The 25,704-nt window shown below is 41.2% G+C and overlaps 1 protein-coding gene across 1 annotated transcript in view; it reads right to left on the bottom strand.

Annotated features, from left to right (window-relative positions):
* The window catches only part of LOC103811505 (ubiquitin carboxyl-terminal hydrolase 22-A), a 64,638-nt gene that overhangs the window by 20,815 nt on the left and 18,119 nt on the right, over positions 1 to 25,704 (bottom strand). Inside the window, exons 5-6 of the mRNA XM_009084482.1 lie at positions 4,472 to 4,627; positions 3,220 to 3,227 (exon numbers count right to left, since the gene is read on the bottom strand). Coding sequence (XP_009082730.1) covers positions 3,220 to 3,227; positions 4,472 to 4,627 — 164 coding nt within the window. The remainder of the gene's footprint in view (positions 1 to 3,219; positions 3,228 to 4,471; positions 4,628 to 25,704) is intronic.

Below are 25,704 nucleotides of genomic sequence, written 5' to 3' on the forward strand. Positions count from 1 at the left end.
TATTATTCCACAGAAACCCTCCTGGTAGGAATGTGCAGGTCGGGGAAGTTTTGCTGCTCTAACAAATACAAAACGAAACAGAAGAATCTGAGTACATTCAACAGCAATATTTGAACTGGAATGTATAAAGAATCCAGCCCATCTCTCTGTCATTTCCTTGATGCTGGGAAGAGAAGCCTATCAGAGCTGTTCCAGTCCACAAAATGGAAAAATGTCCACGTAAAGTCTTATTCCATCACTATTATACCAACCCTCTCCTTAAAGTGTGCAAATGTAAATATGATGTATTTGCAAGTCACCCCTAAAACACTCCAATAGCACAACTGTTCCAAACATCACTTTTTGTTGAAAGTTGGTTTTGAATTCAGCAGTATCAGCTGTTTAGATTGGAGAGAACTAGTCTAAGTAATTTGAAAGTGCTAGTAATCCACTGCTTAATTGCTATTCCAGGAAAATAAAAAGGAAAAACCATACCAGGATTCAAACCCTCCATTCTCACACACAGCCCAAGTAGCAGCAATTTTGTTTTTCCTCTTAAAACACTTGCTCTTGGCTTCTAAAAAGAAGACTCTATAAGGGACGTAGCAGATTCTAGGTTTGCAATTTGCATTGTTACTGAAAATACACAGACACCGGTGAGGTTTTAGAACAAACCCAAATCCCACCACACACATCTGTACTTCCTTCTCCTCCTCCTCCTGCCAAATCATGCACAGAACTTTCCCAATTATGTGAATAAACAGATAAACTTGATTTATCCTGTGTATCAACTAATCAGTCTTTGAGCTTTGTAATTAAGAATTCATAGTCAGAAATCCCAATCCAGTCCAATTTGAGAAGTTAAAACCTCCTCTTGGAAACTGGTTCCCAATCAAGACTTCAAACCTTCTGGCAATTTATGCTGGACGAAGGGAGTGAGTAACACACCTTAAGAGAACACTTTCTGGAGGTTTCTCAAAGAGCAATGGTTCAAGGAGTCAAAATCTGTTCTGCTTGCATGAACTGTATATTCTACAACTACTTCAGAGAGGTTTTACTAAATCAGCACAAACTCTGTTTTCCATATCAAAATGCAAGGCCTCTGGGTATGTAAAGAGCCTTGACTACATTTTTTTCCCCCACTTGTACCTTTGTTGTAATATTTTTTTTATACATAAGCCACTTCAACAATACCATCTGCAGATATCAAAGCCGTAAATCATCTCCTCCTTTTCCCCTTTTGTTCTCACTTCTCAACCTCCCCATAGTTCTGCTGTGCACTGTGAGAGGCTCAGGAGGATGAGTATTGATGGGGGGAAAAAAGAAAGGTTTGTTCTTTCCATCTCTGAGTGGATGCACTACATTCTGCTCTGTTCCCAGGTATTCTTGCCATTCCAGTCACAGAGCACACTGAGATACAGATCCACTAATCCTGCCTCCCTGAGTGGTCATTCTGGAAAGGATTTAGATAAACCTCAGGGTGTGGCCCATCCTGAAATTCATTCTCATTGGTGAAGCAAAACTAAAACACAAATTCCAATAGGTAAAAAGGAGTGCACAAACCCTGTCAGCCCAAAGGCTAAATGAACGGATTCTGTGTGTTCTATCTTCCCTCCATCCAGTTTCACCACTATCTGTTATTCCCAAATCCTTTTCATTCCTTTTCTTATGCAGTATAATTCATGCCATGATTCTATTGAGAAATAGGTTTCAAGCAGCACAAATAAGAATGTTAATTGATGCAGTCAGATATTTTTAAAACATACAGAAATCAATGCTTGGCATATTTGTAAGCAAAGCTACCAGGAAAAAAAACCACCTGAGTCCTGAGAACCATCTGATACTCATTACTCACCACCAACCTACTTTTAGGTGCAAGAACTTCATAGCTTCCTATTTATCACAAAGAAATCACTCAACCTATATAACTACATGATCTTAAAGAAAAAAGAAGGATGAGTATTTTCTGCTTAAGAAGCAAAAGAATAAAACCTGTTTAATAAAAGTTGTATTTAACGTTCGAAACAGCCTCTTTTTTTTTCCTGGAGAGTTCTCACTGGCAGGCATTCACCAGATCCCCTGGCATTCCATTTGCCTAAGATCACACCTTCAGGAAAGAAGGGTGGAGGGGAGATGAAGTTAACCCTTGCCCTGATTGTTTGTCCCTGGGTAAAATGCCTTGGGAGAACTAGCGAGTTAATCCCGGTGGGAAAGCCACGTAGAAACAAGACAGAACCTGAATCAAAGTTTCCCTGGTAATTCAATTATAAAGGAATTCTTCGGCATAGCACAGAGATCTCTGCTGGTTAGCTTTCCTTCACCTCAGCTCTGCAAAGACAGCAGTGGTTATGCTCCAAAAAATGCAAGATTTTGGTTTTAATTCTGAATGTAGGGAACTAAAATTCACTGGGAAACAGAATCTTACGAATGCTGACAGAGCCAGAAATACAACAAGGTGGTTATTGCCTGCAAGTTAAAATATACCAAGTTTGTCACAGTCACTACAACTTTGCTTACCAGGACTGAACTCCAGTGTTACTTCCCCGAGCTTGGGTCAGTTTTTGTGCCCTCCCACAGCACCTGGCTGCAGTACAGAGCCCACTGCTGTCTCCACAGACTGATGTCACCAATATGGCTCTTTCCCCATCCATATCCCCTCACACTGCAGAACATTAATTATCAGAACTAATGCAAGTGTAGGCATGAATTTTGACGGGGGAAAATGAAGGCTGAGATTCCCCAAGTTGTGTGTGAAACTAAACTCAATTACAACTGAAATGAAACAAATGGTTTGGATAACAGCCTGTTCTTTGTTCCATGCACACAGCACAGCTAAGGCATCCTGGGCCATCAACAAGGGTCCACACACAAAAATGAAAATAAAAGTCATTACCTAGAGAGCCTTGATCTTTCCTCCAGCCCCTCAATCTGTAATGTAACACTCCTTCCCCCCTTCCCAAGGGATTTTCTAAAAGTCCATGTGTGTAAACAGAGCGTGATGACATTCATCAGCATGAGACATTATACCACAATTTGAGGAAAGGATATCAAGATTATAACAGTTCCTTATTTTTACATAACCAAATAGGTTTCTATATTAACAGTGCACAGGAACTGGTATTTCTGTACCATGACTGATGTTTTTATCTAGGCATTGTGGTATTTCCCCATTTAACTGCACATCTGGTTTCCATAATCCTGCAGCTGCTACCTACTGGTCTGCCTGCCTTTTGTTTTTACCTCCTTTCCTGAGAGAGCCAAGAATAAGTGAAAAATAGAACAAAAAAGAAGAAATACAATATACAACTAATGACTTATAAGCAGTGTGAAATGTTGGAAATTCTCAAGAGTGCTGAATATGAGCAAAAACCAACTTTGTACTGGAATGGCTAAGGGGGATTTTAACCTTCCATATATGTTTAACTCACCTGCAGTGACTGAAAAGAATCATCTCTGGTGAAAAAGGCACAGGAGTAAAACCAAATTGAAAATCACAAGATAAAGTAAAGCTATTTTAGATTGGTCCCTGTTAGAACGGACTTCCATGGCAGCACACACACAGAAGACTTGCTCTGTGCACAGACATCTCCAGGGATCTTAAATGCTCTGTGACAGCAGGAACTACAGCTTTTTGGGGTTTGTGTTTGGTTAGTTTTTGCTTTGCTTACCAAGAAAGCAGATCTATCACTGAGGGAAAGGCACAGAACTGGATTTCTCGGTTAGATTTTAAAGACATCTTAAAACTAGAAACCCATGTCTAGCCACAGTCCTTACATTACTGATGTGGAATTAAGATCATTAATAAAGCTCTTTGACTGTTTATTAAGGAAAAGCCTGTGCCTGTCTCACACAGCACAGACCAGACCTACAGAGAAAGGCACACTGCCAAGCAGACACCTGAGGGAGAAAGGGAATGAAGAGCAGCTTGTACAGGGAAGATACAAGCTGTAGCAACACCTCCACTTCTCTACACTCTCCTTCCTGGCCATTACTGGGTTTGCACAGAAGAGATGAGAGCAAAGATGCCTCTCCCTGTGAGAAAGCACTGAATTGAGATCTTTAAAATATTCATACAGACCTACATAATCCCGTGCCTTAACCACAAGGCTATACACTACTGCTTTATTCTCACTCCCATTATCACCCAAAGAGCCTGTGACATATTTTCCAGTTACAACTTGCACCTTTAATTAAAGCACACATTCAGCTTTAAGACTAAAGACTCACAGATCAGTCTCAGAACAGGCAGCACTGTAATTATTTCCAATACCAGTTTTACCTAAACAAGAATGAGTTCAGAACAGGATTTAAAAGGTCAATAGTTTCCTTTTGGCAGCTGGGTAGGGTCTCAGTCTTTGCTGCTCTGTTTTGCCACACCTTGAGAGGAAACATGATTTGCATTCCCTTTACATTTGCAAACAGAACACAATTCCTTTTGGGGTGAGAAACAGGACCTGTGGAAAGGTGATGCTTTGTGGCAAACAGCACTCACCTCCTGAATCACAGACCAGACATGAGCTGGGGCTTTGCATTTCACATTTGTGCCTGTCGGAGAGGAAGAAATCTCGCAGCAGTGGAGTGTGGGTAAGTGCCTGGACAATACAGTTCATAAAACATGTGTTCCCAAGATTGATTAGCCCTCGTAGACCTATAAAGACAGAAAGGGGGAGGGGATGCATAAGCATTATCAAGTTAACAAAATGGTGTCTTTGCATTTTTATATAGTTTTCACAATATTGCCAGAGTTTTACTGTGTAGGCACAGCTCCAAGGACACTGTTACCCTGATTTGGAGAGGCTATTGGTTTTGATGCACTCAAGTCACAAGAAGCTGCAGATTTCTGAACTACACTAGGATTTGTCTCTTAAATTCTCAGAAATAAGGAAACCTCCAAGTACAGCAACACCAATAGCATTATGTCACAAAAACTGTTTCCCCTAGGACACCAGAACTTGTCGCTCCCCAAGCTGCACCAAAGTGCAATGACAGCAGCTGGTAAGTCATTGCAGTAAGAAACCAATACATTCAAATAAATCAATAAGTAAGTTTCCAGATCATTTAAAAGGCTTTCCCTCATGCAGGTCATGAAGCCAGACTAAGTTTTTTGTACTGTTTTAATGCAATAATCATCTTTCTAAGGCAGGCAGCAAAGGAAACAGCCCTGACAAACCAAGTCAGGCTGAGGCATCCAATACAGACTTAGCAGATTTTTTTTTTTTTAATAAATCCCAAGATCCAAACAAATCAACCTTAAGAGAGAAAATCTGAACAATTCCACACTTGTTTTAGCTAAGATAAACAATCTACCGCATACATCAAAAAAATTCAACTTGGCATAAGAGGATTCATCACACCTTAAGTCAATGTTCAGTAATGCCCAGAGACGATTTCTTGTGCTTGGAAACCAAGATGCTTAAAGGAAAGCTCTTTTTGTTGCACAACAGAAGAGAGGTTAGGAGTGGGGAAAGCTTTTCAGTCATTTGCAAAGTCTAAGTGAGAAGAAAAACATGCTCAAATCCTTGAGTATTCCTCCAAAATCTTAACATAACATACCATACAGGAGTGCCAAATGAGAAGAGCATCAGGTGGACAAGAATACTTATTTTTAATCAAAAACTTACTTTGAAATGAGATAAAACGCACAGATAGATACAATTCTCGTATTGACTTATAATTAACATAGTCCTCTTCTGCAATATAAATAGGATTACTACACAAACAGTCAAATAAAAACAGGATTACTTGACAGAGAACAAAGAATTTGTCATTCCATGGAAAAAAATAAATTATCAGCTGGTAGTGCTGTGGTAATTAGAACTGGTGCAGTTCCCTTGCAGTACAGCAGATAGTGCTCCAAGGGCTCTTTAGCATCCTGCAGCAGGAGGAGGTGTGGTCCAGTTGCTACGTTACCAGAGAGAATCGCACTAGATCAGCTGGCACTGCACACTGAGCTGTAGGCACGGACAGAGCCCTCCTGCTTTTTATTCCTGTACCTAATGCAACATCGACCTCCTTCCAACAGCTTCCTGTTCCTTCTGTTTACTCACAGAACAAAGTTGCTCATTATATTACTGTAACTTCTACTGGGCAGAAGCTCATTGTAATTATTTGCTCTATTTTCATGCTGGGAGGCAATAAGTGTGTGCACACCATTAGCAGAGTGTTAAATAGTTAATTTGTTGGAGCAGCTTGAAATACGATGGGATGCTTCAGCTTGGTACAGAATCCTATTGCAATCCCCAGTCTGTGTCTCTGCAAACAACATCACAACAGGAGGGTGTTCGTGCTGTGCAAGTGGAGAACGGTTTGGCTGGTACCTCTTGCCTACCTCTCCCCTGTTTTTTTGCCATTTACAACTCACTGGGTGGATTTAAGTCACAGGCTGTGCACACAGAAGGCTGGAAGGCTCCTCACATGTAGGGGATTTTGAGAAGCACAAGAGTCTCTCCCTATTTGTCCCTCTGGTTAGCACCAGATTTCCAAGTCAGCCTGTTCAGCACAGAAAACTAGTGGAAAACCAGTACAAAAACTAGGGATTCACCCTAGCACTTTTCTTTTTGCTATCTAGTAGAGCAGTCACAAAAGCAAACACATAAAGGCAGCTTTTTGGAATCATTTATTAAGCATCATTTATTACATGCCTGTGGCTGGACCTTCTTTCCCTGTGACCACAAGAACCAAATCTTCCTCAATGTTGCCACCAGAAGACTAGTTACAGGCATCAAACTCAGAAGGCTCTTGGTTTATTCTACTTGCTTGGTCTTTGGTGTCAGATTTTCATGGCTCTAAATGAAGTGCTTCATGTGCTATGACTTCACTTGAGTGAACTGAGACAAAGTAACCTGCAAAACAGACAAAGCTGAAACATGAATACTCCATATCCTAACAGAAATCAGAAAATGGTGATTTGTAGCAAAACATGAGAACTTACTTGGCTGAAAAGGGGAACAGTAAAGGAGCACACATCAAGCTTATCCTTGTGGGAGCAATGACTGCAGCTGCTATATACTGTCTTAAACTGATGTTTGAAATGAAACAGGTATGAGGCACTGAACTACAGCTCAGGTACTATGTAACTAATTGCAGCATATTGGAAAACATCAAAATTTGATGTACATGAGTTAAAGAGCTGACAGAACTCAGCACAACACATCCTCTTGTGCTTAACTTTTATGGGGGAAAATGAGTTTTGTTGGAAAGAAAAGTAGCTACAAACTAAAGCCTATACAGCATTCTGTCAATAATGTATTAACAATGTCAAAGATTTGTGCCTGCCACACCTATTCCCTCCCTATTAATAAAGCTTGGCAACCTTTAGCTGGAATAATCAAGCATTGCAACATGTGGGTCATAAATTAAGAGAAGAATCATGTGCCAAAACTTCACACACAGCAGGTCACTGCTGCTGGAACCAACAGGGGTCTCCACCAGCATCTCATCAGTGGCCAATACTTGTACAGAGGGGTTAGTGTCTAAGGACTGCCAACAAGATCCAACCCCTAGTAATAATAAAGCTCTGGTACTCCGCAAACTTCTGCTGTGCTTCGCAGCATTCTCTTTATTTCTGCTTCTTATGAACTGTTTCTGAAATGAGCAAGAGCCACCAGTGAGATGCTTAATATATTCTACACGCAGATGTGTGCTCTTGTGCTAAGTGTAGCAGTTTTACTTCTGAACCTTGCTGATGTCAGTGTAAATATTGGAATAAATTGATGTTGCTGTCAAGACAAAATTGTCATGTATAGTATAATGATAAAGAAGAAAATACTCTTTAATCATCATGCATGGAGTATCAGCACTACTCTCATTCAGTCTCGTGCTGGGCAGGCAGGGAGTAAGCAAACAAGCAAGAAATCTACTTCTGCAGTGCCTTGAGCACAGGGAAACCCATCTGGGAAAGCCTTTATACATTTGGTCTCAAAACTAGGTTCTAAGCAGCTTCCTTACCTTTGTCAGCTTCAGTTCTTCCATCTTCTTCCAGCAAGGGGTTCTGTTTTCTCAAATGCATAAAGCAACAGATCTGCATACTGGGCAACAACACGTGGAGATCCAGAACACTGGTTCTGCCAGTCCACCCACGCAGGAGAGATGAAAAATCCAAGACAAGATAAGGAAATTCCATTTCTCTGTGAAATGCAACTGTACAGCTATTAAAGGTGGGGAAGTAGGGAAACAGGAGGACCACACATGGATACAAAATACAGAAAGCCCAACCAGGTGCCTATCTTGCCTTCCTGGAAGAGCTTTGGTTTGCCTGTTAACCCAGGCTTAGTGCTGGGACAGGAAAGACAGCAGACAAACCAGTGTGAACAAATGTGACCTCAAAGATGTATTTAAATGAAGGGTCTGGAAGCAAAAGCATTGGTCACCATATAATGGAACTTGGGAAGACAACCAGGAGATCACTCAGATGCACTGAACCACAGCCAGAGATTCTTTGTGCATTAAGGACAGGTTGGCAGCACCTTAGAGCAACCCTTGTCCCCTAGCCCCAGCCCTCCCAGTCTCCCATCTGGTGTTGATGTTTCCCTGCAGCTCCATCACACAGTATCAGCAGGCAGTGCAAGCTGAGAGAGAGCTCACTGAAATATTTAAAGAGAGTTCAACATAACCCTCGGAAACAAACAGTGTAGAACAGCAATAAAGATTTCTAGAATCATTTGGGGTCTTCATTCTATGCTCATCCAACAGGAACTGCAACATCCTTTAAAAGCAATTTTCTGAAAATGCATTTCAAGAGAACTGCCCTAATTCTTAGCACCTAAAACTAAACCCAAAGTCTCTCTCAGCTCAAGTTTCAGGTGCAGAACACACCACACACACAGAATGGATCTGTTACAAGCACTGGCCCAGCCAGGCCACCACACTGCTGTTCCACTTGCGTGCCAGGAGCAGCAGTTTTGCTAATGGGGTTAGTGACAGCAATTATTCTCCAAAGATAATCCCTTCCAAAATAATAATGCAAAAAAAAACTCATTTCAGAAAGCAGCAGTATGTAGATACGCGAAACTGCAAGTTACACACAGCAATCTCATGACATTCTGTGACACCAGTGATCATGTGAGTTATCAAAAAAACCCAACCATGCAGTTTTGGTGAATTTATTCCACATCACTTCAGCTGAGCATCCTAAAACCCACAGGTAGCTGTAGAAGCATCACACTACTGAGCTGAGGGTTTTTTCAGAGGTTTTTACAGAACATTTTTCACAAACTTAGCTAAAACACACACAGGTATTGAAATATTTTGACAACAGTTCAAGAAAAAGCTACAGAAACTTCTGCCACAGCCAAGGTAAATGAAAAAATTTCAACCATGTGATCTTAAAAACAAACTGAACAATTCAACCTTCATCAAACACAGAATATGCAATCTACCATGAAATTGAAAATTATTTGGAGAGGAGAAAAAAGAAAATGTCTGATCACACCCTGAGTTTCCAAAAAGGTCTAACTGTATTCTTTACACTTGAACACTTTCAGAGCTTTGCTTTTGAATTTGCAAAGAATGAATTTCTTTCCCCTTGTTTATTCCTGAAGGACACAAGCAGTTTGACCACATTAAGTTCATACATTAATGGGGAAACCTGACATAGAATTCTCAAAAGTTATCTTGGAATTCACCTGAGTTCTGCCAACCACATCTTGTTTTTCCACCACTTCCAAGCCACAAGGCAGAAGCACGAATTGAATCCCTCAGCACTAAGTTCCTGCAGTTAGGTATTGTGCCCTGCAGAAAGTCATTGAGACAGCAACTGGGGTTTGTGTTTGGATCCAGGCCCCAAACAGGATGAAAATAATTTCTGTGACCTGAGGCCTGGCTGGACAGACACCCCTGCTGCACTGGGAGGGAACCTGCAGCAACCAGGAGGCTTTGCTATGGGCTCTGGTTCCAGAACCTGTCAGAGGAACATTTATAGATCAGAAGTGTGTGAAAAAGTTGGGATTTCCTCACCCCCTTCCACAGATATATTTCAAGAGTCAATAAAAATAAAATAATAAATATACCCCCACAACATTCTATTGGCTTTTAGACTACAGCAATATCACTTCAGGAAGATGCAGCGAGTTTGAGAATAGAATTTAAGCAAAAAGGTTCTGCAAGTACAAACTTTGAGACATTTATAAAATTCAGAGAATGGTCAAAACCTACTAAAAATAAACCCTGAAATGAGCACACACTACCTAGAAGCAGCAAGTTAAAGGCTCTATCTGTAGAGCAATGATTTCGTGGCAGGTTACACACAATCTGCTGGTCAGGTGGGATTCCCAGGGATCTCTCCTGATCCCATGTCTGAGACCACACAGTCAGCAACAGGGATGCAGGAGATCACTCAGATCTGTGCTGAGCCTCTCAGGCAGTCCCAGGTGGACCTGCTGCTGCTGAGGGGACACTTCCAACACACACTGGCATTAAACCCTAAACAGTTTCTTCAATAAGTCAGTAGTCATCGTTCTCAGATGTTCATTTTGTTTATGATGCACCTTTTGACATCACTCCCCCCTGCAGTTTTGGGAGTCTGGAAGGATGACAGAGAACACTAATTAGATAATATTGTTATACAAATTTGGATCCCTTTTCCCTGTTTTAACTATAAACATGTATTTTCACTTGGCATTGACAGCCAGCAGCCCTGATAATATGGGAGACACTGAGAACAGAACCAGTCAGTATAAGACCATGAGCAACTCCTGTTAACAGAGAGAAAATAAATTATAGGACTATTTTAGACTCACTGCATTATGCACTGCACCAAAACCTACAAGTTTAGCCACCCCTACACAGCAGAAATGCAATGACATCAGAAAAGGCTTTCTGGAAGGAAAAAAAATATATCATAGGAAAAAGAAAATGAAAACCCATTTTTAACTTTCCAATTTTTAGCAAAAGGATTCTGGATCACTGCTTCTTTTTTTTCTATTAATATTCAAGTAACAGATTGCTCAATAACAAAAAATTTGCTTATGTGTACAAAAGGAAATTGTCCTGAAGTTTGTTTCCAGCTGAAAATCCTGGAGTCCAGCTACAGGAGCTGCTGCACTGGGGGGAAGAAGTATATTCCATGAATATACTATATATACTATATCTATAGCAAAACTTATTAACTGTGGAAAGAAACAGAATATAGTCATTATCCCTCCTGTATGTATCACCAGCACCAGAAGACAAGGATTATTTATACGGATGAATCATCAAACCCCGAAGTTTTCACTCTGGGTATGTCACTGCTGTATGGAATCGGTGGAATTCATCCTCATTACTGACCTGTTTAACTATTAACACAACTTTACCCTGAGGCAAAAATGGGTTGGCTAGCCCATTTAAAGAAACGACCCAGACACGATTTGCTCTGGAGCTGGTAACTGACAGCTCAGACCCACAACAAAACAAAGCCAAAGAGAAAGAGAGCCCATGCACCAAATACATGTGGTGACCTCAACAAGCTGCTCCTTATTTTTAAGACACTCATTCCCGACTAACAGTGGTTTTGCTTTTCCAAAGGAGAGATAATTCCCCACCTTTCAGATTACCAAGCGGTTCAAAAAATCCCCAAACAACATGTCAGTTCACATTTCCCAATTTTGCTGTCTGTAAGCAAACTCTCACCTCAAGTGTTATGACTTCAATGCAACACTTAAAAGCATGTTCCAAGTACTTCTTTCAGGTTCACATGACAACCTGAAGTCTTGGCTTTTGTGATTTCTGGCATATTTTTGTGCAACTGGGCAGTTCTGGAGTGACCTGAGCATTCACAGGAGACTTTCCAGATTTATTTGTGTTAGGATTGCCACTCAAAAGTATCTGTTTTCACTCTTTTTCTCCCTTAAAATATCCCAAAAAAACATGACAAGTTACCAATAAGCAACAACCCACCTACAGTAAATTGTCAGGATAGATGCATGGTGATGTTTGCAACAGTTCAGCCACAGAGATGAACATGTCTGTGAGGAGGATCTAGTTCATCCACACCATGATGTAAAAACAGCACTTACTGAGACACCAAAAATGTCTTTCCACCCTTTAGTTTGCCCCCAACTCTCTTGGTTAACGGAATTGATTTCATTCACTGGTTTTATTCAATAGCTTCAGTGACATCACATAATATACACTCAGAGAAGGAACAAACTACATCAACACAGTGCAAATGTAATTGGAAGACAGAACAATAACTCAAGAGCAACTTGTAAAGGGGAGAAACTATCTGAAATCAATTAAATTCAATAAAAACAATTGTGAAATAGGAAACAAGAAAAATTAAGTGGACAAACACAAAATAAGGAGGAATGGCTACAGCAACTCAGCCTTAATGACTTCATCCTGTGCTGTAGTTTGGAAACAATACTTGGAAACTTCTCAGGAGCATGAGAAGTTCTTGAGATCATTCCTCTCTCCTGGAAACAGGTAAACCTCAGCTGGGTGATGTGTGGAACTGAACACCCATTTGAAAACGAAATCTATGCAAACTGGAGAGAAGTCAGGAACATGAATGAAAATTTGCATGGAGTTAATATTTGATACCAGAGAAACAACTGAAGAACCCACTGGTTGCGTTAATTAATTATACCAGATAGTGCTGGTGGAAGAACTGCCAGGCTGACAATTCTCCAGTATGTTACAGGCCACTGCAAAGAGGACTGTAATTAACTCTTGTGACCTACCAAAGCTATAATAAAAAAAGACTGAGCTCACAAGAAGTAAAATTTAATTAGATATTAAAAATAATTGTCTCACAGTTAGAAAACATTGCAACAAGGGAGTTTGGGACTCCCAGTTGTTGGAGTGGTTCCAAAAGCAGCTCTGCCAGCCATCAGGAAAGGCCCAGTGCACTGACCCTGACTCAGGAGAGGTGTGTTAACACCTCTTCCACTTCTTCATCCTGTGATTGCTCACACGTTCAGAACAATCTTACAGCCTGATACAAACCACACAGACCAGCTCTGGCAGGAGGGGGAAGGTGAGGGCACATTCACGTGACAGCTAAGCCCATCTGATGACAACTCCACAGTGGAATTGTTCACTTTGCCTGTCTGACAGAAAAAGTAGTCTCCCCATGAGGGGATGAGCTCATTGCTTGCACACAGTGGTGAGTTTTTGACCCTCTGAGCAGGTTCATATGGCTCACCTGGGTCAGGACAGACAAGCAGTGTCAGAACGAGGGAGGGATGCAGGAACTGTTGGTCTCTCTCAAGCAGCCAAACCCCCTCAATTCCATCTCCTGGAACAAAATCCCAGTGCAGACAGGTGTCTGAAAGCCACAGGCTGGGCAGGGAAACAGCCACAGCCCTACCTAATGCCTGTATCCCCATTCCTACCACGTGGCTCTGGAAACCACAACTACCTGCCCTGCTGACACTCAGGAACAGGTGGAGAACAGGTAAGAGCTGCTGCTAGAATGAGAGTTGGAACTCCCCTCAATGTCACTTTTAGGCTGCATATGAGCAGGTATTCTGCATATGAGCTTTTGCATTTGTGGCTCAATGCAATTTTCACTCCACTTAATAATGCAAAAAAGAGTCATAGGATAATGCAAAGAGAACTCCTGGGTCTGCTATTTCAGTTAATTTCCTGTGTGTCACATCTGCTCGCATGTGTGTAAAGAAAAATTTCCGTTTGCAGCTCTCAAGAGTGTTATAAATCAGTTCCAGAGGAGCTCAGCAGTGTCCCTGTATTGTGCTGCACCTTCAATTAAAGCCCAACTGCACAACACTGACACAGCACTGGGCCAAGGGTTCAGCATAGGAGATCCATGTTTGTAGCCCATTTAAACAAAGAATTGCTAGTAATGATATAGAAATAACCAACCACAAATGGACATGAGATTCAGGAAAGTTTACCCTTAACTTTGCCAGATTTAGGAGCAAAATGACATCTCTAAGCAATGGTTATCAAAGGTGGTTTTACTGCAGCTCCTTTCTCAGAGCAACAACTTGGCTTTTCCACACATCCTCCTCGGACATGTATTCTTGGAAGAAACTAAGAGCAAGTGATATCCTTGGAGCAGACAGATCAAACAAGTTACCAAGAGTGTGATCAAACACCAAAAGGTGTGTCATTTTATATTGTTCTTGCACAGATGAAACAAAACCCCAGGCCAGGTGACTCTCGAGCGTATGGAGTGTGCCAGACACACAAAGTGCTCTCAATCCTCTACGTACACCATGCACATCTTTGAATCAACTCCCAGACTAATGATGCCAAAACAGAGGCCATTCCACAGCCCAGAGCAGTTTCCACACTCTCTTTGGGCACATTCCCTATGGATGCTGTGGGAGTTCAGTGGTATGCAAGCACTTTGTGCTCCTGATTCTCTGGAGAGTACTGACCAGCTAGGCTTATTTTCATTTCTGTTTTTCCAGGCTTAGAGCACTTCAAACAAGGCAAGTGATCTCCTTGAAGAATGTGGGCATGGTAAGCCAGGCTGTGAGGGTACAGCCTCTCACTACTTTGCAGTGGCTGCACGTTTGGGTTAAGCCCTTGTTAAGATGAGGCAGGAGCACTTGATGTCCTTTAAGTTCCCATCCTTCTGATCTGGTGGCAATTGGCTCCTGTGTGCACACCCTCAGCCTCATAAAATGAGTCAGCATCCCTAAAATATCTGGCAATACAAACAAACAAACCTCTTAAGGTTAATTTTTCATATAGCCTGTGTAAATAGAGAATCTGTTTCAAGCCAGACAAGGGACTGCAAGTATCTCTTCCCTGGGAATTTAAATTAAGAAATATGCTTCCAAAACAAAACAAAGTGAGGAGTTTTGACCAAACCACTGAAAACAGCATTGAAGCTTCTACAAAAATCACAAGAAACAGCCACAGTGTATCTTGAGAGATCACCTGGTCTATTCCTCTACCTCAAAGCAGAATTAACACTACCTATATTACTCCTGACAAATGTTTCTCTGAGTTGCTCTTAAAATTCTTGAGTGATGAGATCCTGCAGCATTCCCTGATGCACTTGTATTCTGAAGTGTTCCAGTCCTATCCTGGTAAACAAAGTAAGGCAGCAGTATGGAAGATACACAAACACAATGAAATCTCCAGGTAAACTCCTCTGCTCCTAGTGTTACAGCACCTGAATTACAATAAATATTTTAATAACTCAAATAGCAACAGGTTTACAAAAGGTCCTGAAATGAGGGAGGAGACAACTTGTCCAAGATATTGTGGTATCCCTGTTTTTTTTCCATTCTAAATGTCTGTGCACCTCAGTGCTCATGGCATGAGCCACCTCATTTTCCCATACGCTTCCCCACACAGAAGAGAAGGAACAGCCTGACAGAAGCAAAATGTGGGGCCAAACCTCGCCAATGTGTGCCCAAACTGATCACAATTACAGTGAAAAGAAAGATCAGAATACAAGTTAAAAAAATTCCCTGGAAGTATTTTGCTGCCTTGTAGCTGCAGCGCATGACACCAATTCAGACACAACCACACAAAGATCCCTGTGACAACTTCCCAAGAGTTGGGTGTTAACGTAGGTAGGATAAAAAATATTCAAGAGCAATTTTTCCTGGCTAGGATAGGAAGTTAATGCAGTGGCTGCCTTCTATTATAGGTGTAAAGAAACCTGAATTCACAAAAAAACCCACAACAAAAAACCCCAACAAAGAAACAAAAGAGAAAAGTCAGGGAAAGGCCTTTTCCTAAACTAAGGTAACATAGTTAAATCCATGTCTAAAAGCCAATTTTAAAGTATCTCTAAATACGTAATAGGCATCTCTATGGATTTACTTCTCCCACAGCAAGTTTAAGTGTAAAATAAATGTGGGGGAGAGAGAGAGAGCTAAGGCCAAGGATCTCTGCATTGTGCAAGAACAGTTTTGAACCTTTCAGTAAGTCACCTAGCATGAAGAGAACCCAGGATCAGTCTGCAAGCAAAGGCCTTTTTTTCTTCAACAGTATGGAAAATGTCAGTTTTTACATCTGTAATTTTGTATTTCAGCATTTTTACTGACCATCTGCATTGTGAAATTGTTTTTCTCTCTCAGGTGTCTCAAGAAGCAGCCAATGCAGCATGTTCTCAAGTCCAGAAAGTTTTGCAGCATGTAATCATCTGCGGTGATCATTTCTCCCTGTTTGATCCCCTCAGCTGAAATAAGGAAGACTGAAAAAGACATCAAGTTCTGCAGCAGAACTGGCACTAAACTTCTCTGAATTCCTATCTTGGTATATCAAGACCCACTGCACAAATTTTGTCTGTAATGCTTCAACCTGATCCAATCTCTGTCAGGATCTCTGAGCAGTCAGTGAACACACTGGGGAACACACACAGACAATCTGGAGCTCAAGTGCTCAGAACACACAAGAGAAGAAAACATCTTTCATATACGGCACTGGAAATAATCACAATCAAATCTATTATTAAATATCAAAGCATTATCTGATCCCTGTAACACAAAGATCAATCAGCTGGAGGAGAAAGAGAATCACAGAATCCCAGGATGGTTTGGGTTGGAAGACCATCTCATTCCATCCCGTGCCATAGGCAGGGACACCTTCCGCTCAAGATATGGACATATGGCATATCAATGGCTTGAGAAATAAAAAGACATCTCTTTCTGCCCAGCAGAAAACATGACATGAAGTGTCACATACAGGTACATGCACTGCACAAAATGCCTCAGTTACCAGAGCCCTCAGAACTGTGGTGCACATCATACTCTCAGATATACCAAGCTGAGTGAGCTGAAAGTTGAATGAAGGTATGGAGAAGCTCCTAAAGCAACCAGTAACCAAAACAGGAGCTGCCCTGTCTCACACACCCTACAAAGCTAAGCTCAAGGCATTAAAGTCCTAAGAACTAGAGCATGAAAATAATAATTAATCACCTACTTGCTGAAAGGTCAGGGAGAATAGACAGAAGACACAGGCAAAGAGCAGGAACTGTTTGTCCAAACACCTGAACAATGATCAATCCAGAGCATAACACTGGCCTTGAAAAGCCAGGTAAGCTGTTGACCCTTCAAGGTGTTTTCATGTGGCCAAAAAAACCCCAAACCCTTTATAGAAACTAAAATACTTCAAAATGTGGCATAGAATATTCTCTTTGCCCTCCCCCAAAGCAGCCCAAGTGAAGAGCTGAGTGAGCTCTTGCATGCTGTGCACAGAAGCAGAAGCCTTGCAGCAAGAGCCCTGTGCAGATGGCACCGTAAGGAACAAGAGGTACTCCCACCAAACTGACAAAATAAAATTCACACCCTCAGCCGTCCTTTCCCCCCAATATCACACCATATGCTGCCTCCAAGTTTTTACCCTTCCTCAAAACAGATTTCACAAATTAATAACTTAAGGAGCCAGGCTAAGTGCCAAGGAAATTAAATGCATCCAAATATATTAATATGCACAAATTATTGTTGATGAACTGGCAGAGAGCTCTTCCAACAATCCACAACACACAAACCATACCACATGCTGTTTATGCATATTCCTGCTTTCAGTATAGACTGCATCTACCTTCTGTCCACACAAACCCAACTCTGGAAGCAGACAGGAAAGAGCAGAATGGAAGGTCAGAGTAAATATAATCCAAAAGTGATCCACAAAAGAACAAAACTGAGATGGGGATGAGTGGCCTTGTTGAAAATGTCACACTCACTGTGGTGACACAGAGTTAATCAGGTGAAAACACAGCTGTAAATCAAAGTTCGTTTCGGATTGTTGCCCAAAGAAGCTGTGGCTGCCCCATCCCTGGAAGTGTTCAGGATGGATGGGGTTTGGAACAACCTGGGCTAGTGGAAGGTTTCTCTGCCCATGGCAGGGGGTGGAACTGGATGATCCTTATGTTCTTTCCAACCCAAACCATTCTGGGATTCCAGGATTTTTTTTAAATCTAAGAAAACCAACCTTCTCGTGCTCAGGATGTGTCTCTGCCCATGACAAGATGACAGTTAAGACTATAACCAGTGCAGCTACAAGGGCTAATTCTGAACTTAGCCTGCTCCTGATTCAGAGATTATGAAAGTATCTGCACTGACTGCATTGCTGTACAATGAACATGTGCCCTCCAGTTCAAGAAAGGCTTTGGGATCACTGCATGATACCAAGAAGAGCAACAGTCTATAGCTTGGTGCAGTGTGGTTGAGAAAACAGGTGCCAGACCTGCCAAGCTCAGGGTTTGCTGCTGAAGGAGGACAAGGGCTGCTGGTCCTTCTGGCAGATGCAGGAAGCTGAGCACTTTTAGCACCTCTGCTTTCCTGTAAGCACTGCTGTGATTATTGTCTTTAACTCAGTTACACGCTCCTTTAAAGAAATGCCTGGAGAAATTTTCTTTAGTTTGAAATCACCAAACAAGAAATGCTTTATCTAAGGTATCTTGCTCAGAGGGCCAGAATCAAATTCTGGCTAGATACTGCTGTTGGGTTATCCTTGATAACAAAACTCCCATAAAAAGCTGTTCAAGCAGAAGATGACAAAGTCACTAACACTGACTGCATTTTTCACGTTAAAAGGCTCTTAGTGTTCTCACGACACACTGAAGTTATATAATGACTTAGTGAAGAAAGAACAGCACAGGAGAAAATTAACAACCATTAGAAAGAGGTAAGACAAATAACAGAGTCAGCAAACATTTTACACTTAAAATCAGCCTCTAGGAGGAATAAAATGCTTTTTTGGTGCTGTTACTCAGCTGGAGCCAAGTGATGAAGTTTCACCTGAAGAAGTGCAGAACACAATTCAAGAAAGTCAATTTGAAACACTGTCTGTAAAATAAAAAATTACGTGTATGGATCAGTAACAACCATCAATCCACTTCTAAAACGTCCAGAGGAGGAAAATCAGGCTTGAGTTAGAAGTCTGGAACACGATCCAAGTCCTGGATCAAGCACCTTGTCTTCTATGGAATTTCACATTATGCAAACACAGAGTGGATCTTCCCTTGCCTCAAATCCCCAAGAGCCACCTAGAGTTACAAAATTAAAGTATTTTCTATGCAAGTAATAGGAATGGCAAATTTCCAAGACAGGATACAGAAAAATTCAACCCCAACTGCAATCTGCTTATTTCACAGGCAACTAGTTTTAACTTTGCACAATCTGTGGAGGTTTTAGCTGAGGTAACTATCCCCGGAGATCAGAATTCAGCTTCACAAACTTTGATGCTTATGTCAACATTTTTTCATCCTCAATATTTTATATTACTGCAGCTACACACATGCCTGTGTCTCTCTCTGCTCTTCTTTCCCCACTAATAAAACATGCAAAACAAGCTTTACAGGGAAGGGAAAAATTCAAACCAGTCACATTATTTTCATATTTTTTTCTTTTTCAAGAATTCTAAAATTGTATGAACACTCACAACTGCTCAGACAGCAGCTACACCCAAAGGTCCTACTCAGCTTGCTAGTCTGTTTTAAACTAAACTTCTTCCACACAAAGCCACTCAAATGAAACCTTCAAGCAGCCTCTGGACCCAAGGATCTCCTCCAGCACACATTCAATGTATCAGTGCAGAAGCAGTTTCCAAGGCCAACTACCACCAAGTTCAAGCTTCAAGATAACTTATCCTCAAAAGTGGTGTTTTGTTATTTATTACTGGAATCAAAGCAAAGGATTCATTCTGTACACAGATACTGGAAAAGAACAGCCCCACAATCTCAAAGTATCATATCTGTATGAGCTGCTAAGAACTACTCCTGATCTACAGCAGTTAAGTCTGGTGGTTTCTACAACAATCCATATGGTACTTCAAGAACATCAACTCAAAACCACCCTGAGGCCTAACCAGGGCCAGGAGTAGCCATGATTTCCTTGAATACACAGTGCTATTTTCCAAGCTATCCCATACCATTGCCTGACACTCCCTGGAGAAAAGCTGTAAACTGGTTTATACTTTAACTTGTTCAGGCATTTTAACTTGACAGCAGGACTAAACCCTTAGGGGGAAAAGTTCTTTGTCAAGGGAATGTGGATCCTTCTTTAACTAATCTTTACAAGCTGAAAAACATGCCCTGCAAGTTTCAACTATTCTTCAATAATCAAGCAAAAGACATGCAAACATTTTATATTAGTTACTTCCAAAGAGCTTTTTTTCCCCTCTTGGGAAGGGAGACTGTAGCAAGGCTGAAAATGAAGAGCCATAAACTCTGAGCTTATCCATGCACCTAAGGCAGGAACAGCAAATGGCGTAAGCCAAAATGGTCATCTGGATTTTAGCCTTACTACCAATTGGTTTTAAAAAAAGAGAAGTAAATTGACAAATACAAACCAACTGATTTCAGAATTTATTGAATTAGAACTGATTTTAGAGTTTGGGTCTCAGTGACCATTAATTTTGTCCCTGCAAAACCATGACAGGAAATGAAAATGTCAATGGGACAACTCATACACTGAGTGACATCAGCTCCTGTTCTTTCTGAAAGAGAGCCTAAACTTCAAACAAATATTGAGGTAGTAAGTGCAGAACCCCCCCTCGTTCCTCAGTGATTTGGCCTGGGGTCAAACAGACATTCCAAGGAAGTCCTGTTAATCAGTAAACCCTTCAGAAGAGAAGGTAAACTGCCTGACTTTTCTCTAACAAAAGTTTCTACAACACAAGTTTGCTCACTCCAGGCAGGTAAATGCTCCAGGGACTTCACTGATAATGTGGTTGTCCCTAAGCTTACCTGGGAGCAATTAAATCCTAGATAACTCCATCAGCTGCTGTGAAGATAAACCACACAGTGGCATTACTGCAGCAATGCAAACTGCTTTCTGGCACCAGCTTTGGAAAACCAGGTGACAAACTCTCAGGCAGGCAATACACAAAAAAGGCCAGAAACATCCAATCTGGAATTTCTTCTCAAAAAGCCTTTTGCAGAGGAAAGCTTTGAATTTTATACTGCTAAAAAGCTAAGTTTAGAAAGTCTAACTAGACTTCCTGAAAGTAAATATGTACAAACCTCGGCGAGTAAATCACTGCTTATGTTTTAGAATTCTCAAAATATTCACACCCCTCTAGTTCTTAGAATTCCCTGAGAGCTTTGAGACAAAAGTAAAAATAAATTAAAACCCCCTATCAGGTTTAGCAATTTTAGACCTAGGAAAAACATTACACAACTCAATGGTCAGAGCTCATACAAAGTTAAAAAGGATCAGAAGAATCTCCCTGATAGAACAGGACCTCTTTGATTTTATTAATCCAACCTTTTAGGAAACACTTTTCCAACCAGATAACCATTCTAATTATGAAGTTAGATAGAAAATAATCACAGAAGAAACATTCACCTGAGCAGTCTTAAAGGCGGTTTTCCTTTCCCTCATAGCACAGAAGTCTAAAAAACCTTAATAATCAGAGAGCTTTCTATTCAAGGTGCACTTCATGAAGTCACGATATCAAAGTATTACTGCTTACAAATCAATAATTTAAGTTTAAACGTACAGGTAAAAATGTGGTGCTGCACCAAACCATATTTTTCTTCCTGCTTTTCCACTTGAGCTACCTGAAGTGCCATTCAAGTAGAAAAAGTACACCAAAAGCTGATGCAGTCACGAAAACCTGCCAGGTACTAATGCAGCCTGCAACACCTTCAAGTTACAGATGCAGAAATGCTCATGGTAGCTTGTCTAGAGAACCAGAAATATTTTCCAGGCCACTGTTCCTCTTCCCTTGCCACCTTTACACGGGAGTTCTGCTGCAATATTTATTCCACTCGTGCTGCTCTTTGTCCCATCAGGCTGTCAGCATTGCACAGCTGCAAAACCCACCTGCTACTCCCATGCAGTTTTGGTTTTGTCACCTCCCCCCAAACCCATCACTCCTCCCCAACAGCATTTGCTCAGTCTCCTGTAAAGGCTATCCCCCCTCTGCCTTTTTGCAACACTGCAAATGGGAATCCCAGGTGGCTCCTGCTAATTACCCATGTGCATTGGGAGTCTAATTCTTCCTATTGTTAATATATCCATCTTTAGCCACATTGTCGCTTCATATGCTAATCAGAGACCAGCTGATCCCAAGCTAATACTTCATGTACTCAGGAGGACAGATCTGCTGGGGGTATTCATGATAACAGAGCAAGATGAGCTTGGAAAATAGTTCCCAAAAGATACTGTATCACTTGTAGTTCAACCCCTAACAAAGAATTTGCTTGTGAATTTGGAGCTTGGTCACCTCCCTCCATTGCTGACAGCAACCACTCCACAGGCAAGAGGAGCCTGAAAAAATTAGATTTTTCTTTTACACTGTTAGATTGTAATTTAATCGTTGTTAAGGCTTATCTAATTTTTTTTGGTGTTTATGGGTTGCTTGAAACATTAGCTTCAACCCAAATTCAAGATGAGCATTTCTATGAATAGAACTACTCATGAATTGGATAGTTCAGGCCATGATTCACAGAATCCCAGAATGGTTTGGGTTGGAAGGGATCTTAAAAGTTCATCCAGTTCCAACCCCTGCTGCGGGCAGGGACACCTTCCACTAGCCCAGGGTGCTCCAAGCCCCATCCAACCTGGCCTGGAACACTTTCCAAATATCCCATCTAATCCTGTCCTGTCAGTGTGAAGCCAGTCCCCCTTGTCTTGTCATTCCAGGCCCTTGTAACAAAATCCCTCTCCATCTTTCTTATTGGCTCCCTTCAGGTACTGAGAGGATTCAGTACAGCTGAGAACAAACATAAGAAACATTACAGAATTTCTACTTTCTCCACAATCTGCCATTCCTTCAGCCTGAGTCAGTTCACCTGGAAACAGCTGTGGCAGCACAGTGAAGCCAGCAGCACACTACAGCACCTGGGGCACAGTGAGGCCTGAGAATGTTTTGAGCCAAAGAGCACGTCCATGGTCCCAGCAGACTATGCATTCATCTCGAATCTCCTGAAATACAGAAGCTCCATCACAATTTCAAGTCTGTTAGGACATCAGAACATGAAACACCACATAAAATCCACACTGAGGAATTTTCATCATGGCTTTTTGCCTGTAAGACAGCTCAATGTTTCCACTTGGCTAACAGTGTGTTCCAAGTCACTTTGAAGATGCTTACGTGCAACACTGGAACAGCCCTTTATATCCCAAAAGGCAGGAATCAGCACAGTTTCCACAGCCTGCAGCAGTGCCTGGTGTGAGTTTTCATTTCAAGAGCAATTTGCTCACTGGCAAAATAGTGATTCAAGGAAAGTTACCTGTGCTATCTTCTTGCTAGCTGGAAAAAAGTATCTACAAGCTGGAAACACACATTGTTTTAAAAGAGAACCAAGCACAGTGTATAGGATTTTGTTAAGTTTTTGGGTTGGCGTTTGGTGTTTTTTTCAGGATGTGAACAAGAAGTTCCTTCTTCAATGGGTTTCAAGTTGTCACTCAAGTAGGAAAATCAAAAGCTATGAGCTTTGCACAGTGTTTCCTCTAATGAACTACCAGTTCAATCCTCCATTATAACACATTCATCTCCTGACTGAGTATTCTGCAGATTTAATTCATGGTGCTGATGAAAGACAAAGGATCCTGCAGCTGTATAGAAGTTCAAACAGCTCAAAAAGCAGCAGACACATCCAGCTGTTGGAGAAGCACTGTGAGATTGCTACAAATCTGGAATGAAAAAAATCCCCTTTGTGTACCAAGATGGTTCAGCCATAGAGTAAACATTCACTTAAATGAGTGTCAGAAAGTAATACAGATCAAATAGGGAACTACCACAAAAATAATTTACCACCTAAGTGTGTTCTAGGCATGAATAACATCAATTTTAATGCAGTTTATTATTAGGGCTCAAAATCATAAGCAACTCCTTCACATGCAAGTTATGTTCATCCTTTCATGGCTGCAACTCTTCAGGTTTCAGGGTACTGTCCCACATACTTTAGTTCTAACCCTGATACACTTGTCTTACACAAATGCTGAGACAGGTGTTGGCACAATAACCATTCCAGGTCATTGCAAAGCAGTGAAATGTCACCTCCCAAGTGACATCCGTGTATCTCTGGGGGTAGGACAGAAAGCCACAAACACCCCTGGCCTTCCCCGAAACAGCTTCGCAGAGAGCATTTTGTACATAAAAGGCAGTTGGTTATGCTTTAACAGACTCTTGTGTAAACAGAAGTGCTCAACAGCTGTGCAATGCTTATTAGAGATGGCTATCAACATCATCTTCATTTTCAGCACCAATAAAACTGGACATGATGCCTATTCTCTGAGCCATTTACCTACCTCAGAAGATAAACTGGATTCACTAATATCTGCTCTGGGATTGCTAAAAACTTGATGTCAAAAGAATTGAGTATTAGCAAAAGACAGGAATGGGAATGTCCAGTTAACTGCAGCATTTCAGTCTGCATTTAGGCTCTTTACTGATTTGAAACTGCAAACAGACAAGTCAACGTGAGGGAAGGGAAGGGAAAGCAAAAAGACTCTGAAGCAGATTTATATTTAGCAGCAGGTTAGAAGGAGAGAAAAGGCTCAAGGACAATGGCAGGTCTTTTCTTCCTTCAGCTAAACCCCCAATGCATTTTTGTGAAAGAAAGCAAGTCTTCAGCTTTTAACTGTAGCCCAAAACTGCATTATGTCTCCTGGGTGCTTTGATTTTTTTTTTCCTCTTTCTAAATCTCAGCACACAGGCAGCTCCAGGGCTCAGGAGGAGAAATTCTTAAAAGCAGCCTGCAGAAGTGAAGAGATCAGTCATTCCCTTGTCCCCGTGCTCCGGGAGCTCTCCCGCCCAGGCAGCCTTGGATGAGATTTCACGCAACCACACATGTCCTTTTCAAACTGCCTGAAAAATGTAAAATCCTTTCAGAGCAGGCAGAGCATTCCTTCAGATTGGAAAGGGAAACACAGAAATGTGCTTTCATTCTTCACAAAGGTCATGTTAACCTTCACAATTCTATCCAACTTTTTTTTCCCTCTGCCCCGTTCTGTTCTCCTGAGTAATTTGTCACATTCTTCACCAAATACACTGGAGTTGCACAAAACACAGAATCCCAGCGTGAACATGATGCAAGCAATCTTTGCCTAGTTATTTTTTCCTAGGCTGCTTGAAGTTTCCAAAGTCCAGACGTTTTTCCAACTGTCCTCCCTGATCCACTACGGCAAATGCATAGGTCTGTTCCTTAGAATTACCAATTTACATGTATTTTTCAACTTACTCTGTGCTTCTCATCCATTTTTTCCAAATAAATATACACATATTTTGGATTAAATACAATTTACTGTGTGAGAAACAGGACATTAGTAAGTTTGAGGAAGTATGTGCAATGTATTCTGACAAATGCAAGTGTGATGAAAGTGTGATGAGTTCTCATGAAACAGTATATGACTTAAAAATTAGGAAATACATTTTAAACAGCCTCCTCCTTCCAATGTCTATAGCCACATCTCCAACCTTCACCATCAAAATGTTACTGAGTATTTAACAGTATAGGAAAATGTCAGATGATCTTAATTAGTGCTTGTCATGAAGCTAATTTTAACCCCCTACTCTCCCAACCTAAAGACAGCAGCAAAAAAAAAAAATTTGGAAGAACTGTTCATTTTTACCCCCCTTACCCAAACACTCTCCAGCCACAAAGAGATACACCTGCATTTTGGAGAGTTCTTTGCTCCAGACTACTGAACTCTAAACATCAAACCTTTGAGATACATTTCAAATCTGCTATTTGACACACACTAGAGAACAAATCACTTTGCAGAGTCCATAGGAAATTGAAGAGATTCCACTTAGAGTTGAGAACATGAAGCAGAAAGGCCTCAGTGTGCTGCTTCTCTCTGCTAAAGCCACATTTACTGACAGACCTCTATGGTTAAGGATACACCAAGGATTTCCCTA

Source organism: Acanthisitta chloris, unplaced genomic scaffold (genome assembly GCF_000695815.1).
Source record: "Acanthisitta chloris isolate BGI_N310 unplaced genomic scaffold, ASM69581v1 scaffold19291, whole genome shotgun sequence".
In the NCBI taxonomy this organism is placed as follows: domain Eukaryota; kingdom Metazoa; phylum Chordata; class Aves; order Passeriformes; family Acanthisittidae; genus Acanthisitta; species Acanthisitta chloris.